This window comes from Alligator mississippiensis, chromosome 6 (assembly GCF_030867095.1).
Source record: "Alligator mississippiensis isolate rAllMis1 chromosome 6, rAllMis1, whole genome shotgun sequence".
Taxonomy (NCBI): domain Eukaryota; kingdom Metazoa; phylum Chordata; order Crocodylia; family Alligatoridae; genus Alligator; species Alligator mississippiensis.
In genome coordinates, this window is record NC_081829.1 from 56,372,199 (window position 1) to 56,392,356 (window position 20,158).

The 20,158-nt window shown below is 46.7% G+C and overlaps 1 protein-coding gene across 3 annotated transcripts in view; it reads left to right on the plus strand.

Moving 5' to 3' along the window:
* Positions 1-1,375: 1,375 nt before the first annotated feature.
* Positions 1,376-20,158, plus strand: part of LOC102571775 (core histone macro-H2A.2) — a 43,536-nt gene continuing 24,753 nt past the window's right edge. Inside the window, exons 1-2 of one of the 3 annotated variants that reach the window (XM_019484375.2) lie at positions 1,376-1,626; positions 11,801-12,037. In XM_019484375.2, coding sequence (XP_019339920.1) covers positions 11,866-12,037 — 172 coding nt within the window. In that variant the 5' untranslated portion in view covers positions 1,376-1,626; positions 11,801-11,865. Of the gene's footprint in view, positions 1,627-1,704; positions 1,912-11,800; positions 12,038-20,158 lie in introns of those variants that run through there. The other 2 variants (XM_014609334.3, XM_014609333.3) reach the window with 2 other exon arrangements.

Below are 20,158 nucleotides of genomic sequence, written 5' to 3' on the forward strand. Positions count from 1 at the left end.
GTGTTCCATCTACAAAGAGCGAAGTAATAACGATTGTTTACTTTAACTAGTAATTTATATACTAGAGAGAGAAAATTTGCTATCAAACCGTTTACACCTACAAGTACTTCAAAAAACCAGAGGCAACTTGTAATGCCATTCAAGCATACTTATTTCCTATACTTTCCCCAAAACCTCTAAGGGTACACCACAGAGATTTCATGACCTCTTCCCATGGAAGGGGAGAAGCTAGGAGGGGCTGCCGCTCTCCTGTAGTTTCTTTCAAAGTCTGTATTGATTTACTTGATGTTTCTATCCTGAAAGTTGATACCAGAACGTGTAAACTGCTTCTAGATGCACATGTTCTTTTATGTTCTTAAACACCTAATGGAGATCAGCATCCTTTTGGCCACAAGCAAAATAATCAATCAATTAGAACATAGCAGAATTTTTATTTTTATTTTTTTTAAGGAAAGGTGGTGTGACAGCTGAAAATTATGTCTGTGTAATAAAGGTACTTGCTGAAGGCTCTATGAAGATTATATCAAGTGTTTTTTCTGTATTTGTTTAGATATTAAGCTATATGTTGTTGCAATTGATATAGTGGCATGAAAATCAGGATTTACAGTAATGCTTTTCAACCTTACATGGGGAACCACTGCTGTTGACTCCAAAATCATAACTCAAGATGGACTTATGCAAAGACAGAGTGAATTATGTAAAAACAATGCTAGCTTGAACAGAATGTGTGGTAATGCATTATACTTAATAATAATAATAGTACTAGTAATAATAATAATAGTAATACTCTCTATTATATTTTCAGTCTTGCACAAAAAAGTGAAGTCTAATCCTATATATGATTGTAGTCAGGTGGGGGAATAACTTTATCAATATGAACAGGGCAACCTACCAGCAAAAGCTTGCTTACACATTTCCCATTGTTATTGCATGGCACCTCGCTGCCGTTCATCTAAAAGAATCTGAGACCATTTCCAATATTTAAAACGTTTATTATTTTCTTGTTAAAACAGTATTGTATAACCATCATATATTTACAGAAAGTGTGTAAACACCATACTTATTAATAACACTACACTCATACAACTATTTGTACCATGAAAGACACTTTAAAAAAATATTTCTCTTCCGTTTAGACACAATACGTGTAATTTCTTCCTGTATTGGGTTGTTTTCCCAATTGGGGATGTTTTTTTAAACCAGAGAAAACCAGGATCCCTGCTGATCACAGAGAGGACTAGTAGCAAAGCTGGCCACAGCCCCCCCCCCCAAACCCCGTGCAGTGCCACAATGCCTCTCAGGCAAGTCTTCAAAATGAACCCTTCGCTCTCCTCCAGGGAAGCACAACATTGCGGGCACAAGAGTTTTGGCGGCACCAGAACAGACCCGAGGAGGGCGACACCGCTTTGTCCCCGGCACCTTGAGGGGTCGAGCAAAGGCCTGTGCAGGAAACACCGCGAGGAGGAACCAGCGGCTCTTCAAGCCCAGCCACCCGGTAGGCGGAGGCCACGAAGGTCCCTCACACAAAAGACACAACTTGATGCAACTTTCCTCGAGACCGCAGCGTAACAGGTGCGGGCCCCCGCCCCGCAAGTCCCGCAGCCCGCGCCGCCTCGGCCAAACCAAGTAAGTCCGCGGGGGCAGGGACGCCCAGAGCGGAAACAACCAGCCCCACGCAGCCCCCGGGCCCGGCCCGCGCCTCGGAGCCGGCGGGGGGGCGGCGGCGGCAGGGGGCTCTAGCCGGACCGGACTGCGGTGGCTCCTCCTAGAGGCGGTATGAGGAGCAGAAGGCGCCCCCTCCGCCGCCGCCGCCATTGAGACGCTCCGCACAGGAGAACGCCGCTGGCCGAGCCGCAGCACCAGCAGCACCGGACGCGCGGCGGCGGCGGAGTGGCGGCCGCCCCAGCGGAGGTGAGGGCGGAGCGCGGCGGCGGGACAGGGCCGCTGAGGGGGTGCGGGGCGCAGGCCGCTCCCCGGGGCCGTAACCGCCCTGTGTGCGCCTGCCCGGGCCGGGCCGGGCCGGGCCGGGGGATGGGGCGCGGGCACTCCCCCTCCGCTTCCCGTTCCGGGATGGCGGCCGCGACTGGCGGAGCCTCCCTGCAGCGGCCGAGCGTTTGCGCGGGAAAACGGGCGGATACTAAGCTGCGTGCCCCCCCCGCTCCCCCCCTCGGGTTAACGGCGCCTTCCTGGAGCGCCCCTCCCCCCCGTAGGCTACGGGCCTAGCGCACGCGAGAGGTTCTAACCCTCCGCTCGGCCAATCAGCGCCCGCGCGCCGCCACCGCCTGTCCTTAGTCCGCCGCCCAGTGGCGCGCCTGGACGCGGCGCGTGCTCTGGCTGGCCAATGAGCTCACACGGCCGGGGCCGAGGGGCGGGGTCGTGCGGTGGCAGATGATGGCGGGGCGGGGCGGTTTTGAAAGAGACGGCGGGTCAGCCCGGGCGACGGCGAGCACTGGTGAAGGGGCGCGGGATCCGCCGCCGCTTTGTGGTGTCCATAGACGTGTTTCCGCCCCTCCCCCCGCGCTTCCATCCCGGCCTCTTGCGCCGGAGCGGAGACGTGACGCCATTTTGCCCTGCCACCCCCGGGGCACCTCGGTCTCGCTTAACCGCCTTGGCCCGCAGCCATTGTGTCGTCCTCGCCGCGTCGGCGCCAAACCGAGCCCGCGGCCGAGCCGCGCTGCTGCCCTGAGGAGCGGTGGGCGAGTGCTTCACCGAAGGTGCTTCAGCTTGGTTGGGAAGTTCCTTGATCGTACCTTAGCTCTACAGGCTGCAGTTCTCCAGGATCCCCTGCATGACCAGACATTAGGGAGGGCAGCTGGTATTGACTGCTTTCCCAAAATGTTACAGTAGTTCTGGTGATACATTATCAAAACTTCAAGCTTTTCTGTTTGCATCTATTTCAGTGCCTTTTCTATTTCTCCCCTGACAATGACTGATAGTCAAAAAGTAAGGGACAACTTGTTAGCTAAGCTCATAGTTCTTGCATAGTCTGACATCATACCACCATTTCACACTTGTCGGCACTGAGAATCTACTCATTTGAGTTGTTATTTGTTGTGATTAAGAAATGCAAGATATTTACAAGAACCACCAGGCTCAAGTGTCTCATTTATTATATATAATGTTATATATATATATATATATATATATATATATATATTATTATTATATATATATATATTATTATTATATCGTTAACCAAGCATTTTTCCTGTTTGTTTATAAAAATGTTTTTCCAGTCATATTTGTAAGCAGTTTTGGAATAGGGTACTGCTAAATTCAGAAAAGTTAGGGAAGGGTGCCTTGAGTCTAGAAAGGTTGTAAACAAGTGGTTTTCAACCATGGGTATGTGTACCACTGGAGGTACTTGGGATGGCCTCAGGGGGTACTTGGCAGCAGGGCACTTCTGCCACCATGGGGCAGCCACAGGGGACCCCTCCTCCTTCCCAGTCAGCAGCTGGGGGGGACACCCTCCCCCCCACCACCCGCTCATCTGGCTGTCAGGGGACTCCTGCCATCTCGACTGGCTGCCATGGGTACACTTACCCAAAAAGGCTGAAAACCCCTGTTGTAAATTTAGTGGTTTAGACCAGGGGTAGGCAACATTTTTTGGCCAGTGCTGAAAAACCCTGCAATGCCTACGTTAGAAGGTGCTGGAGTGCCGGCACGCCAGAAAAACAAATCAAGGGCAGGGGGTACATGGCAGGATGCCCTGTTTGTGCCCTGTACCCCCCACCCAAAGGCCCTGCCCGCCAGCCCAGGCTCTGTGGCTATCAGCAGCTACCCAGAACCTGGGCTAGCTGCAAACATCTGCTGCCTCTCCGCCCTGGCTCCAGCTGCTTCCCACACCTGGCCCCAGGCTCTGGGGAGGCAGCAGATACCAGTGATGCTCCCCGCTGTGCTGCCCTCGCTACCACTTCTGCAGAGCAGCATTGGAGCCTGGCGCAGCGGGGGCGCAGAAAGCTGCCTGCCACTCCGAGCTCCCCTGGCCACACTTCCCCTGCAAGCGGGGGCTGCAGTGAGAGGCACAACCCTGCATGCTGCCCACACTGCTCCCATGCACACGGGGAAGTGTGACCTGGGTAGCATGGAGCTTGCAGTAGCAGGTAGCTTACCTGTGCGGCCCTCTGTGTGCTGCCACTCTGGGTCACACACACTGCTCCTGGCCCTGCTGCCCTCTTCTGGGCCCTCTTGAGTGCAGTGTGCACGACCCAGAGTGGCCGCGTACAAAGTGGCCACACAAGGAAGTTGCCTGCTGCTGCAAGCTCGGCACTGCCTGGGTCACGCTTCCCGTGTGCGCATGGGAGCAGTGTGGGCAGCACCCAGGGTTGTGCTCCTCGCTGCTGCCCCTGCATGCAGGGGAAGTATTGCCAGAGCAGCAGGGAGCTCCTCGGAGCGGCAGGCAGCTTTCCGCACCCCCCCGCTGTGCCCTGGCGTGCTGGGTTCCAATGCTGCTCTGCAGAAGCGGTGGCTAGGGGCGCATTGCTGGTAGCTGCTGCCTCCCTGGAGCCCGGGGCCAGGGCTGGGGCTGGGAAGCAGCTGGGGCTGGGGCCAGCTGAGGCAGATGTTTGCAGCTGGCCCAGGTTCTGGGTAGCTGGTGATAGCCATGGAGCCCAGGCTGCTTGCAGCAGGGCTTCCATCCTCCCAACGCCTGCTGGGAGCAGCCCCAGCTCCGTGGCTGTCAACAGCTTCCTAGAGCCTGGGCCAGCTGCATCCAGGAGGCTACAAACAGCTGCTGCCTCTCGGCCCTGGCTGGCTTCTGGCCCTGGGGTCTGGGAAGGCAGCAGGTGCCAGCACTGCACCCATTCAGACCGGGCTGGGGGCAGGGAGGCAGTAGCTATTTGTAGCCTCCCAGCTGCAGTTGGACCAGGTTCTGGTTAGCTGCTAATAGCCATGGAGCTTTGGCTGCTCCCAGCAGGGCTTGCAACCTAGCTGCCTGCTGGGAACAGCCTGGGCTCCTGGCTGGCAGCAGCTACCCAGAGCTGCAGCTGTGAGGCTGCAAACAATTGCTGCCTCCCGGCCCCAATGCATGCCGAGGAAAATGGCCTTGCATGCCATTCTTGGCACATGTGCCAGGGATTGCCAACCCCTGGTTTAGACATTAAGGGTTGCCTGTAGACATGCCAGGAGTCTGCTCTGATGCGCTGTAATTACAGTGCCAGAACAGAATTAATTGAGTCTGCTGCAGTGTGCTAATTAGTGCACTCCAGCCAGCCTCCCCCTCTTGTGTATCAACATCCCCGCACTTCAGAATGGTGGCAAGGACGCTTTAACTAAAGTTTGTTGAACAAGCTTTAGTTAAAGCACCCCTGCTACCATTTCGAAGCGTACGGACACTGATACATGAGATGCTGCAATGCTTTAATTAGAGTGGCTCTCAGAGTCACTTATATTAAAGTGTGTCCTCCTGCCGTCCCTGGAGCATATGTAAAAAAACCCGTAAGGTTGCTTGCAGATGTAACTCCCCCCCCCCCCCCCCCCTTTATACACTGCACATTCCCACGCCAAGCCCTGCACACACCCAGAAGAGGCAGCATTACTTCAGCCTAGCTCACCTGACATCTGTATAGAGCAGGCACTTTAGTGGGTTTTGGGGGGCTTTTATCCAATAGCTGATTGAACCAGATTTAGTTAAAAGCCCCACTGAAGCGCACAATCTTTACAGATGCTGCATTTTTTTGTTTTATTTTTTAACGTTTGCAAGCAGCCTAAAAGGCAGACTTTAGACCTATCTCTTGCCTCTTTTACCAGAATCCAGCCTACCTGCGCACCTGTTATTCAGGTAACAGATGCATCATAAAATCCACCAGATGCACAGAAACAGAAGATCTCTCCAAAGAGAGTTACCACCCACCTGTCTGGTATCATTAAAGCAGACACAGATAAATGATCCAGGAATTATTAGAAAGAGTGAAATCAATGAGTAATCTCCAGCTCAGGTAACCAGTCCTGAACGGATTGTCTGAACATATACAAGCAACTTGCTGTGCTACAGCTTTCACTCAGAAGTTGGAAATGCCACCTCTTAGCTGCCACTTATTTTTTTACTACAAAAAAATAATAGAGCAAATCTTCTGTTGCAAAGAGATCAGAAAGATGCCAACAAGTTAGAATGGTTTTGACACTATAGATTCCAATTTGAAACTCTTGGTTTGTGTGAATTATGCATAGGTGCTTGCACACCTAATATTGCTAATATTGCATGGTACCTGGCAGCACCTTTAAAAGGATCTCATGACACCCCAGTTGAAAATCACTGCTGTACACCCCTAAAGCACAAGAATATAGACTTATCTCAGTGTTCTTCTGTCTACTTGCAGGAGTTCAGTATAGATTCTCACCTGTACCAGCCAGCTAGACTCATAAGGGAGACTGAGCTAATCGTGCAGATTGCAGCAGGTCTTCTCAACAGACTTGCTGAGTTCTCCAGTCATCTCAGTCCATGCTCTATTTAGACATGGTTTACTCTAAGAAACATTCTTTGATAGGTCTATTTAAATTTTTTTGCTTTATTGAAACTTTGCAAACTGGACTGAATCAATTCTTCCATAGCCCTGGAGGATGTCAATTAGCTGAGATTTACAGTGAAAATTAGTTTTTGGAAAAGGGGATTTCTTTCCACATTCCTTAATCATCTGGCATGTTGCTTACTTCCAGCCTGCTTTCTTTTCACATTGTTTTACAATCTTCTCTGACAAGGCTGCTTTTACTTTTACAACTTATCTAAGAAACTTAACAAAAATATACAGTACAACCTCATCATAACAAACTGTTTAAAACAAGCCCTGAGTTTTAACAAACCCAACAACAGAAATTGATTTTTTTTTTTATTATGATACAGCAAATTGATTAACCCTTTTATAGTGAAGATGCTCTTTTAAGGAACTTTTCCTCTGGTCTCGCAATTTATTAAATTGTTAAAGACAGCCCTTAATTTAAAAATTGGAAATTCTTTTGGAACTCATAATGGGGTGACGTGAAACTTTATTTTTTTAGGGTGTCCTTTATTACTACAGTATATGTTATTCTCTCCTAAGCTTAGTTTTTTACTTATGTTATATGATTAATGAAGAAAGGAAAATCATCTGCATTGTGGATAAGGACACATTGTGCTATTTTACACCAACACAACCCGTCTAGCATTCTTATTTTTTAGGTGTACCAGAAGTGTAGCCAAAATTCAATTTAGATTGTCATTAAAAACTCACTGTTGAATTTCCTTATGGCTGTTACAGAGAAACATTTTTTTTTGAACTTCTAAATTAGAATTTGAATTGGACCTTTTTCTATTCAGTACAGGAAATGAACAGGAAAAAAATCAGGCATGGATTTTGATGTTTTCCTCAAATTAATTTTGACTGTATCTTTGTAGTTGAATGATGTCGAGGGCTGTTTTAGATGGCAGTTAAATCCCCATCACAGGCCTGAGAGTATCATAATAGATTATATAATATGTGATCATGTGTTGTTACTACCAATTAGAATTTGTCCTTCAGTCAGAGACTTGGCAAGGTTACAAGGACAGTTGAAGCAATAAACTGAGCTCCTACTGCCTTTGAGGGCAGTACTTCAAACGCTCTCCAGCAGTATTGGTCATGAAAATGAAGGACCTCGAAGAAGTAAAACACATAGTATTGGAAAAGATCCCTTGAACCTTCAAGTAAAGAATGGTATAATCTGTAGCCATAGCAGAGTTTCCTATGATGCCCCCTTTCTTGTCATAATAATCTTCTTCCTTTATTTCTTGTTCAAATGCTGTGTTAGATGAATTTTGCGCTTGCATCTTCATTGACAGAAACAGCCACTGCCTTCAGTGGATTGACTCTGGACTTACTGTGGCATAATACTGAGTTCAGTATTAGGTCACTGGCATGGGTACCTATCTTTACATAGGTAAAATCTAACATTTATTTGACTAGTATCAGAAACATATTTGTAGTTAAAGTTTTTTTTGTGATAACTTTTAGATAGCCAGCTTTAAACTTGGGAGAAATTCTAGATAAGCTTTCAGGGACAAAGTGCCCTTTTTCAAGTCCGGTTATATTGTTTAAAGTGAAGTGGCTGACTTCAGTGTCCTGGAGTACTTCCTTGAATACCATTTTATTGTCCTCAGCAAAATAGGAAGAAATATGGGAGGAAATAGATTTATTTTCTTTGTTCATATGCCTAGCCTATATTGGGTCTTTTTGCAGAAAACATTTTGATAGAGATTAAGGTCCTTCTCCCAGATCAATGGTGGCTGAGCCCTGTAACTGCTTAGCAGCACCAGCAAGATATGAAGAAAGACATAACATATTTCTTCTAGGTTGGCAGATCTCCTCCGGCGGGCTTTAAACACATGCTTACCTTTGGGGGACAGGTGATGCCCATCCCAGCTGAGCATGTCCCGCGTCGTGATGTGCGGGTCGTTGTCCAGGAAGCCGAAGCCTGCCTCGAGACACCACTGCCGAAGCCGCCAGTTGGTCTCTCCAGAACTGGATGCCTTTAAGTCGGCAGGCCCGGATGAGCTCCATCCGAGGGTGCTGAAGGCACTGGCCGACATCATTGCAGAGCCACTGGCGGGAATATTTGAAAGCTTGTGGCGCACGGGCCAAGTCCCGGAGGACTGGAAAAGGGCCAACGTGGTCCCCATTTTCAAAAAGGGGAGGAAGGAGGACCCGGGCAACTATAGGCCAGTCAGTTTCACCTCCATCCTTGGCAAAGTCTTTGAAAAAATTATCAAGGCTCACATTTGTGAGAGCCCGGCAGGACAAATTATGCTGAGGGGAAATCAGCACGGGTTCGTGGCCGGCAGATCGTGCCTGACCAATCTAGTTTCTTTTTATGACCAGGTTACGAAACGCCTGGACACAGGAGGAGGGGTGGATGTCGTATACTTAGACTTAAGGAAGGCCTTCGATACGGTATCCCACCCCATACTGGTGAACAAGCTAAGAGGCTGTGACTTGGATGACTACACAGTCCGGTGGGTGGCGAATTGGCTGGAGGGTCACACCCAGAGAGTCGTGGTGGATGGGTTGGTTTCGACCTGGAAGGGTGTGGGCAGTGGGGTCCCGCAGGGTTCGGTCCTTGGACCGATACTCTTTAATGTCTTCATCAGTGACTTGGATGAGGGCATGAAATGTACTCTGTCCAAGTTTGCAGATGACACAAAGCTATGGGGAGATGTGGACATGCCGGAGGGCACGGAACAGCTGCAAGCAGATCTGGACAGGTTGGACAAGTGGGCAGAAAACAACAGAATGCAGTTCAACAAGGAGAAATGCAAAGTGCTGCACCTAGGGAGGAAAAATGTCCAGCACACCTACAGCCTAGGGAATGACCTGCTGGGTGGCACGGAAGTGGAAAAGGATCTTGGAGTCCTAGTGGACTCCAAGATGAACATGAGTCAGCAGTGTGACGAAGCCATCAAAAAAGCAAATGGCACTTTATCATGCATCAGCAGATGCATGACGAATAGGTCCAAGGAGGTGATATTTCCCCTCTATCGGGCACTGGTCAGACTGCAGTTGGAGTACTGCGTGCAATTCAGGGCGCCGCAATTCAAGATGGATGCGGATAACCTGGAGAGGGACCAGAGAAGGCCCACTCGTATGGTTAAGGGCCTACAGACCAAGCCCTATGAGGAGAGACTAGAGAAACTGGATCTTTTCAGCCTCCTCAAGAGAAGGTTGAGAGGCGACCTTGTGGCTGCCTATAAGTTCATCACAGGGGCACAGAAGGGAATTGGTGAATATTTATTCACCAAGGCGCCCCCGGAGGTTACAAGAAATAATGGCCACAAGCTAGGAGAAAGCAGATTTAGACTGGACATTAGGAAGAACTTCTTCACAGTTCGAGTGGCCAGGGTCTGGAACGGGCTCCCAAGGGAGGTGGTGCCCTCCCCTACCCTGGGGGTCTTCAAGAGGAGGTTAGATGAGCATCTAGCTGGGGTCATCTAGACCCAGCACTCTTTCCTGCTTATGCAGGGGGTCGGACTCGATGATCTATTGAGGTCCCTTCCGACCCTAACATCTATGAATAACATGGTTCTGAACACTATCATATATTTGTCTTTGAGTTCCATTTATAAAGCAGCAGCAGAATAAGGGGGGGGGAGGGGTGGGTTGGCCCAGATAGGTCCCCTGCTTTCTCTTATTTGAAGCTGAACCTACTATATATACTCCATTTGCAAAACATACAGGTAAAAATAGAGTCTCTTGCAGGTGACCTTCACTCTCTCCCATGTAGAATTGAGGAAAGCTTTATACATCTCTAGGGGGTACATCTACATGTGCACTTTTCTATGGAGTAGACTAATTTGCTCTGCAGTAAAGCATCACCATCTACACATGCCCCACAATTAGGTTCCTGCCTGCTGCCGAGCCTAAATTGCTCCACTTTGGCTCAGTTTGCTTCTGTCATTGGGCTTACGTTTAGACGTTGTGCCTAGATTAGTTTACTCTGGTGCAAATTGCAGCACAATAAATTAAGTCACATTAATTGCACGTGTAGATGTGCCCTAGAGAATTATCTAGATCCTTCTAGGTTTAGTGGTGGATCAGGCAAAGTTGCTGGATGCTTTAAACAATAAAGGCCTTGATCTCTCTGTGCCACAGCTAGCCACCTGTAAAATGGCTATGATGTTATTTCATCATCTAACAAGTAGGAGGTTTTGAAAATAGATTTATTACTGCAACAGTGATGAGTGTCATTAAAAGTCCACGAAAAGTAAATTCTTATTCAATGTAAGTTTTGGCTGTTGTGCAGGAATTAAGGCATGTGAGTACATACTGATAGGGATAGAAAATTTTGAATTACTACTCATTGGCCATGTCTACATGAGACGCTGACTGCGCAGTAGCCCGAGACTACTGTGCTATAGCATTGTGTGGCAGAAACCGTGACACATCACTACTGCACAGTAGTCTTGGGCTGCTGTGCAGTCAGCGTCACAGTAAAGCTGTTTGGAGGTGTTACTGCACAGTTAATCAGGTTACTGTGTAGTCATTTAGTATTCATTTATACAAGTACTAAATGACTGCACAGTAGCAGCTGCACTGTCAGCATTTCACATAGATGCAGCCATTGTGTACTATCTTTTTTGCACATTGAGTGAGCAGGGGCCCCATGGGGTAAAAGATGCGTTTATGTCATGAAAGACTGTGTAAGAATGCATGTATGTAAGGCAGCCACGTTAAGGTTACACTGCAAACTGGCTTCTGACATTTCTTAAAATTTTTACTGTTTAACTTTGCAACCTCAGAGTTCTTTAAATATCAGTTGTATATTTTTTATTTATCTTATTAGGGAGAATTCAATATACATTTTTAAAGTAATGATGAGAGTCAAATGCCTCACTCTCACTATGCTTTGCTGAAAAGATTCCCGTGACTTTGTAAAACAATTCTCAAGTTTAGCAGGAAAAGAATCTTTCAATAGCAGAAGCATCACCTACTATATTCAACAGACAAACAAACTTACAGATCCCTTGAATACCAAGACCCTTGTTTAGATATTATGATATTCAGTTAACATGCACTTTTTTTTAATTCCCCAAACTGCTCTTTCTGAGCTGTTTATATCATATTATATATTCAGAATAACATAGATTATACTGTTGTAAATGCTCAAATTGTCTGCTATTTGATAACTCATGCTTCTGCTTTAATACTTATATTCATCCAGGCCAGATCATTGGCTCTGTTATGTTGGATTTTTCCTTCTCCATGCACAAGGAAATCTATTCTGATTTTGTTCTACAGATTTTCTATGACTCTTTTGACTATACCCACCATCAGTCCTGTCTTTTTTTCTCTTGCAGCTTTTGGGTTGGTGTACGTGAATAAGAACAGTCTGTCAGCAAGTTGAAAGGTATACAGCAGCAAGATGTCAGGCCGAAGTGGGAAAAAGAAAATGTCCAAGATGTCACGCTCCACCAGGGCAGGTGTTATTTTCCCAGTGGGGAGGATGATGCGCTACTTAAAGAAAGGAACATTCAAGTACCGGATAGGTATGGGAGCACCAGTCTACATGGCGGCTGTCATAGAATATCTAGCAGGTAAATTAAGAGCCTGATTTTTAAAATACTGATCATGTACAGCACTAAGTGAAGTCCATGAGACAATCAGGTGCTCTGCAGCTCTGAAAATTAGGCTCTGTAAGTGTAAAAAGTATACTGACATGCACTTCATGGGCTGAAGTGGATTTACTCTCTTCATGGAGCAACAGGAGATGATAATATTGCAGATGTACCATACTCAATCCCTAAATGGAAGGATTGTTTTTTATTGCTTTGCAGTGATCTCTGCTTGATCTAGAAATGCTGATGAGCTAAAAAGGTAGTGGCATCCAGTCCTTTTTAATTCAAGGGGAAATAGTTGGATATGCAGAGCAGAAGAGAAAAAAAAAGAATGTACCTCTCATTTACATAGTATTTTCAAGTTAAATTATATACCACATTCTCTTTGTGTTTTTTGGATGGCCAAAGGAATCCCACTTAACTATATTGCATGTATTTTAACCTTGTTGATATGTAAAGTTCACCTTTTGCTACAAAATGGACATTATGCGTGCTGCTGCTGTGAAATTAACTTTTGTCCTATGATATTTAAATCCAAACCCTCTTACGTTTATAAGAATTAGCCTTAATTTATCCTCTCAAAAGGAAATTTGTCTGCTTTACAAAAGAGCACCTCAGCAAACGTTGTAGCACTTGTTGAGTAGTGAATTCAGGTTCAAATTACAAGTCAAAACGTATATTTGTCAGAGGCAGATCTAGGATTTTAAAAAAAGGTTGCAGATAGTGAGGTCCACCATTACATATAATGCAACATATATTTTTCTTCAGGTAAAAAGAAACTAGCTTTACTAATATGTCAGGGGCCTAGAGCTATATTACTCAGTATAAGATTAAAGCAGAAACAAATCTAACTGTATTGGAATGTGCATTCATTTACTATTTCATATATTGTGCATTAAAAACATATCAGACTTGGGAAAAATAATCAAAAGATGTTTCTTTAGTCCTGTAATCAGTAGAATTAATTGAACAGCTCTTTCAGTCATAAAACAAAATCAAGCCTTCTTGAGCATCTTGACAGTGCATCCAGTGCCTCTCTGAAAGTTATTTTCCACCTGAGTAAATGTTCACTTGTGTTAATGTTTCCACACCTGACTTAATATTTTTAGCTAGAGTTAAACACAGTCTGCAAAAGTTAGAAAGTCAGCAAGCAAAAAGTCCAACTTGGTTCCTACCCAGAGACTCAGCAATGGTCCTGAACTTCACCAGGTCTACAATTACCTATCTCAAGACAGATTTAAGAACTTAAGTGCCCTGATAGTGCAATTGCAATCAAATCCAGCTACCACAGTAAGGATTGATTTGCTATGTTAGGACACATGGCTTCATGCATCTTTGTGGCACAAATGCCAGACTACACCTTTGGAGCATGTAGGACTGGCTACCAGAGGTGCACAGATATATCAGGCTGTATCATATTGGCACCAATAAAAGGAAAATTGACATTGGCAGTCGGCCTTTTTTTGCTGATGTGGCTGATAATATCACAGATAAATGCTGTGTGCACATGTGCAGCTGCAGCATGGACATGGCCAGGAATGCAGCCCGGTAGCTTGGAAAGGAGCATCTGGCTGGTAAGCCTGTGGGGTAGGGAAGAGGTGGGGAGAGGGAAGGGGCATGGGGGGGACATGGATAAGCACTGCCCAGCTGGGGAGGAGTGGGGGTGGAACAGAGCAACGAGAGGCACATCCCGGAGGTGCGGGAATTGTGGGGGGCAGCTCCTTCCACTGCATGCACCCCTGGGGGAGGCATGGGGGCATGCGCCCCCCAGATCTGTGCATGGGGTGTGGGCTGCCCACTGCAGGCTGAGGCTGGGGGGGGCAGTGCCAGTCTCTTCCAAGTGGGGAGCAGCTGGGCCAGGGCTGTGCTTGAGGCAGGTGGCGATGCTGGGAGGGGGGGCTATGGTGAATTTTGGGGTGACTATAGCCCCCCCTCCCAGCGCCACTGCCATCCCCCCTTCTCTGACCCACCCCAAGCGCAGCCTCCCTAACCGGGAAGAGGCTCGCACAGCTCTTGGCCCCAGCCCGCAGCCCGTCCTCACCCCATGAACAAATCTGGGGACCACATGCCTTCGTGCCTCCCCTGGGGGTGCACACAGCAGCAGGAGCCGCCCCCCACGCCCCCAAGACAAGCTGCCCACAGCTCCGCCCTGCACCCCTCTTTGCCCCTGCCCAGCCCCACTCCCTCACTCACCATGGGGGCCTCGATCTACTCCCCCCACGCCCCTTACCTCTCCCACCAGACGCTGCTCTCCAAGCTGCCAGGCTGCATATTGGCAATCAGATCGGTATCAGCTGATACGGCTGATTAATAATCATCCATCAGTATTGGCAAAAAAAAAACTTTATCGTTGCACCTATACTGGCTACAGTTGGTACATGTCCCTATCAAACCTCATTTGGATAGGTCCTTTCATGTGCCTCTATTCATACTGTTATACAATCTTAGTCATATAAAATAGGACTGGATGGGACCATGAGAAGTCATCTAGTCCAACTCCTGCCCAAGAGCAGGATAATTTATACTTCCTGAATGTAGGAGAAAACCTTGAACTGTCTGTAAAAGAGTCCTCCTGTCCAAAACTATTAGATGGAGAACACTTATTGGTTGGCCTAAAGGTGCAATGACAGTGAAATCAGGCAAAGCATTAGTACATATCACTCTTCTAGAAACCTGGGTGTTATACAAAGCTAGCAAGTACTTTCTCCGTCACAAGGCAGTTTGTCCAGGTAATGACAGTCATACAAGCCATTGTGTTCTGCCTTGACAGTCAAAGGAGGGCAAGACCATCCTGCAATGTCAAGAAGTAATCAGATTAAAGAACTGGTTTACCTAGTACCATATTTCCTTAGTATAGCAAACAGAGCTGGAATGATTTCTTTTTTTATAAGTGAGAGACTAAAGACTTGATCATGTGGACCACTTTTTCCAAATGAGATCATTCTCAGGTAGACTTATTTGCAACACAGTGCAACAAGAATTGTCGGACTTAAAGTCAAGAGGAGGCAGGAACCAAGGCTACCTGTCTAACATCTTAGCAGGAGTCTTCAGGTGTGCCTAATCAATCACTGGTCCCACTAAGCACACAACACAAGTTCAGATAGGACTTGGCTAAACTGACAGATTGCTCTGCCTGCCTTAGGTAGTTTTGTTTCCCAGATAATATGAATCAGCAGATCTGCCAGCCAAAGATGCCTGCCTGTGCTTTCAGATCTTTTATCATAAAACAAAACAGAAAATCTTGCACCTGAATAAGAAGTCCTTTCATCCCATTGCTTGACTGCTGGCTTGAATTGTTCTGCACCTGTCCAGAATATTTTAATGAGCAGAAGGAGAAGTTCTGTGAGACAGGCTTACCTGGCAAGGTGGACAAGATTTTCCAGTTGATGTAAAAAATCCCCAACTCCCAATACTTATACTATTTGCTATATTTGAAACTAACAATTTTTTTACTTAGTGCATTCAAAGTCCATCTGGCAGCTCTTTCTCCACACCATCCACAGTAATCACCCAGCTCTAACTGAGGTTTTGAAAAGCTCTGCAAAGATGTTTCTATATATTAGCGATCCCATCCTAGGGATGTAATAGGGCAGTTCTTTGCCCACGGCAGCCACAATGCATGGGGCAGTGCCAGCTCCTGCCACACTACTTGCAGTAGTGGCTACTTTTGCACCTCCTGCCCTGTCTCTCTTCTGTAGGGCTGTGTGAAACACCATTTCATTTTGATGTCCATTTTGCCATTCTGAAGGGATAGTGTTTGATTTTGTCGTTTCGTTTCGAAGCACTGTCCCGTTTCGTTGGAACTGTTTCGCTGTTTCAGTGAGTTTTGACATTTCGCCCATAGGCTATAATGGGGAATCATGAACGTCCCAGGGGGACGCAAGCCCCCTCCCATGGCAGGACCCGAGGCAGGGCCAGCCAGCCTTGGGAAGAAAGAGAAAAGCCCTGAGGACAGGGCAAACTTACCTTTTTTAGAAGAAGCGGAGCCACACTGAGATGAACCGCCCTTACGGTTCGTTAGCCATTTTTATTACCAGCTGGGGATGGCGCAGGAGGATGACATCATCAAAAACCACTGCCCAGCCAATTTAAAAGCTGGTGGGCAGGAAATGGCCGGGGGAGCACCACCAGAGCCAGACAGCAAGGCTGCTCTCCGAACTACACACAGGCTGCATCGGCAGCCCAGAGGGAATCCTGGCCAGAACCCGACGGGGTCCTGGGATCAACTGAAGGAGGCACCACAGCGGCCCAGCAGTGCAACCAGGCCAGGGATAAATGCGTCAAGGGACCTTGGACCTACAGACACCAGACCCATGAGTGGGGTGGGCTGAGGCCCTGTATCCCAACCTTTCCTTTTGTGTTTTAATTTTGTTTTGAGTTATCCTGAGGCAGGGAGAGGGGTCACGGATGACCTTCACAGATCAGGAGGAGGCCAGGAGACAAGCAGGGGGAAAAGGAGACAAGCAAAGACGTCATCTGGCCAGCCTGAGGACTGGTGCATGGCTGAGGTATAGGGGAGGTGGAGCCCCAAGAACACCCGCTAAGGGTAGCACCTGGTCAGCAAGGAGCTAGAAGGAGCCCCACCACTGAAGGGAAAGATCAAGTCACGGTAGGTGAGTATTGGGGCCTCCTTCAGGGTGAATGTGGCCTGACGTTAAGGCCACAGGAACACACCCTGCAGCTGGCACTGGGTACACATTCCAAAGTGGCAAGAGAGTGCCTACAAGAGGCCAGACAGGTGCAATAAAAATGCCTAAATCTTTGTCATTTCTTGCCTGATTTGGATGAAAATTGCTATGGCAGAGGTGGCGGATACCTGGCGGCTGGGACTGAGCTGTGCTGCCTCCTGCTGTGCAGGGGGCCAAGAGCTTGGCTGCTGATGCTGTTAAGCTGTGGGGGGCTGCAGCCAGGAGGGGAGTGTGCAGGGGGGCTGCAGCTGGGCAGGGAGGCGAGCGGGGGGCACTGGTCCCAGGTGAGAAAAGTAGGCCAAGCTTCCTCTCACTAGGGCGCGGATCCAGGGACTTGCACCCTGGGGAGGGCTGCCAGGTGCAAGTCCTAGTTGGACTGAGTCAAATGAACCTCTAACTAAAGTCAAATGAACCTCTAACTAAAGTCAGCAAGAACATCCTAGTTCTTGCTGACTTTAGTTAGAGGTTCATTTGATCCAGCACACCTGTGTTTATTTTCTAACCCTCATGTGTCCAAGTTGAAGGCTTCTCTTCAACCTTAAATGTCAGATCTTCTTTGGCATTTTATCTACAAAGAACAAAACTGTTTAAGTCTTTACTCAGACTGTTCCAAGAAGATGAAAGCACAGCCATATCATGTTAGAGCCTGTCAAGGTGGACTTCTGTTTGAAATCATGTTACACAAGTTAGCTAAGCTGAATCACCCTATCACTTTCAGTGTTCACTGTAGCTTCAGCAACATCTTGAGAAATGATTCTGGGAGAAACATAGAAAGCGGTCTTGTTGGATTACATTCCTATGTTCATAAGGAATTAGATAATTACTGAAGCTTCTAGATCAGATGCTGCATTTTGTGAAGTTCTACAATCTTTATTTTCTTAAAACTCTTAAGCTCCCACCTCTATTCTATTTGTTCACTGCTTGGAAGCAATAATGTATACATGGATCTATATGTGTATCTGTACGTAATGTATATGCAGATAATTGTATGAATGAATCAGTGAGTTTACCTACCTGTACCCTATGCATATATCCCTGACCCATCTTCTATCCCCTCTGCCTGGGGCTTTTACCCTCTAAGATTCTGTAGTTTGGAGGAAACAGAATGGTGGTTGCAGTACCCTGCACTTTTTTTGCCCTTAATATGAGGCATGAAGACATTAAGGGGTACACTATATGCACAATGCTGGCCAAGAGCCTATGAATTTGAGTGCATCGGGTACACATATTACCAGAATGTATGTATGAATAACACAATTGAAAGAATGCATTACTGAATAGGTAAGTAGCTTCTCTTTCTGGACTTTCGCCATTCTCCTGTTAGCACATATCTATGACATCTAGTTGCAAAGACTGTCTCTCTTACTGTTGATCAATGTAGTGGACAACCTCCTATTGTTATTACTTACTCCATTAGCTAATGTGGCAGAGAGTCTGCTTAGTGAATCTAATGGTTCAAGCCCTGCTGATGGCCAGTGGGCATTAATATGACATAATACAGAAAAAATGTTTCAATTAACTTTTTTTAAAACCTTAGGAAATTACACACACAAATCTGCATTAAAAGAACGTTATACAGGTTGGAAAGTCAAATGCCCAAAAGTTGGGCAATACCAGAAATAAAGCTGCTTGTGCAATCTTAATCCACATCCCCCTGCATGTGTTAAAGTACATTTTCTAATTATCTCATCTCATACTATTTCTTCGCAGGCCCCCAGCCTCATTCATACTTGACTTTGTAATCCTAATAAGGTTCTTCCAATCTTTTTTCTTGCATGTCGACTAGTTTGTATTTTAAACAGCTGCTAAACATTTTATACAGTGTATTGCCAATACCACCAAAGAATAACTTTTCAGCTTTAGCATCCATATTTTGCTGCTCGGAGTTAATTTTATATAGTTAATAGAAGTAAAAATTGGAGGACAGGTTTGCAATTTTAACTGAGTTAATGAAAATTGAAAACCTGTATTTCACCCATGAACTGAGAGGCCCTTTGCTGATGGCCTTGGATTTTAGTCAGCTAGCTTTTTTGTCCATTTCAGCTGGGTTTTCCTTGGAAGTCTTTGTATTTGTCAATCACAGTATCATAGTACTTAGGGTCGGAAGGGACCTAAAGAGATCATCAGGTCCGACCCCCTGCCCCGGACAGGAACAGGTGCCAGGTCATATCACCCCAGACAAATATCTGTCCAGCCTCCTCTTGAAGACCCCCAAGGTAGGAGAGAGCACCACCTCACTTGGGAGCCCATTCCAGAGCCTGGCAGCCCTAACTAAAATAATGTCTCCTGATGTCCAGCCTGAACCTTCTCTCTAACAATTTGTGATCATTATTCCTAGTAACCCCGGGTGGTGCCTAGGGGAACAGAGCCTCACCCAATTCTCGCTGGTCCTACCGTGGTGAGTTTGTAAACAGCCACTAGATCACCTCTCAGCCTTCTCTCTCAAGTTAGTTACTTTTGTTTATAAGGAAAGAATAGAATGCAGCCTCTGGAGAACTGATACAATTGTAGGTTTTTGACTTGCTGTTATTTCATGTAAAAAGCACAAAAGGAAGGGAAAATTGGACACTGAAAATGAGGAAATGTTTTGGTATCATTCTTACGCTTGCTTTGAACAAAAAATACCCAGATAAAGAGCCCCATGCCTTGACATTCAATTCCGGTAGTCTCTAAAAGGAATTCACAACTAACAGTGAATACACTCAGAATCTCTAAAATTGCCTACTGCATTTAAACCATAGTATTATGTCCTGTTCTCAAACAAAGCTTCACACTGGTGTGTCAAGGCCCAGTCCTTCCTATTCTATTTCTCTGATCTTCAACATAACCCTACAAATAAGCCTCAGTGGTCATGTCTACACATGCACTTAACTACGGAGTAGACTAATTATTTGTGACATTATTAGGTTGCAGTAAACTAATTAAAGCCTCAGTACTGTCGGTGACAGGACTATCTTATCCTGGAATAACTTACTGCAGTTAAATGCAGGTGTAGATCCTGACTGTGGGCATAAATTGTGCCCAGCCAGCTGGAGGCCATACTACTGCCTGCTGCCTAGCTGCACGGCTCTACGGTTTTAGCACCCTTTTGCCCCAGCCAGCCTCTCTGCTGCCCAGTGTCACCACCCAGAGCCCAGGGCTGACCTCTCATACCCTGTGCCAGCCTGGGCCCGCTTTGCCTCAGCTCAGATTGCTGCTGTCCTGGGTGTACATGTAGATGCTGCACCCACAAGTAGTTTACTCTGGTTCAAACTGCTCCAAAGTTTATTGCTTTGCATTGGGCACGTCTACATAAGACATTTACTGCACAGTAGACTAATTAGCTGCACAGTAAATGTTGCGCCTCTGCACATGCGCCCCTATTAGATTGGAGTAAACTAATTTACCCCCTAGCAGCACACACGTAGACACT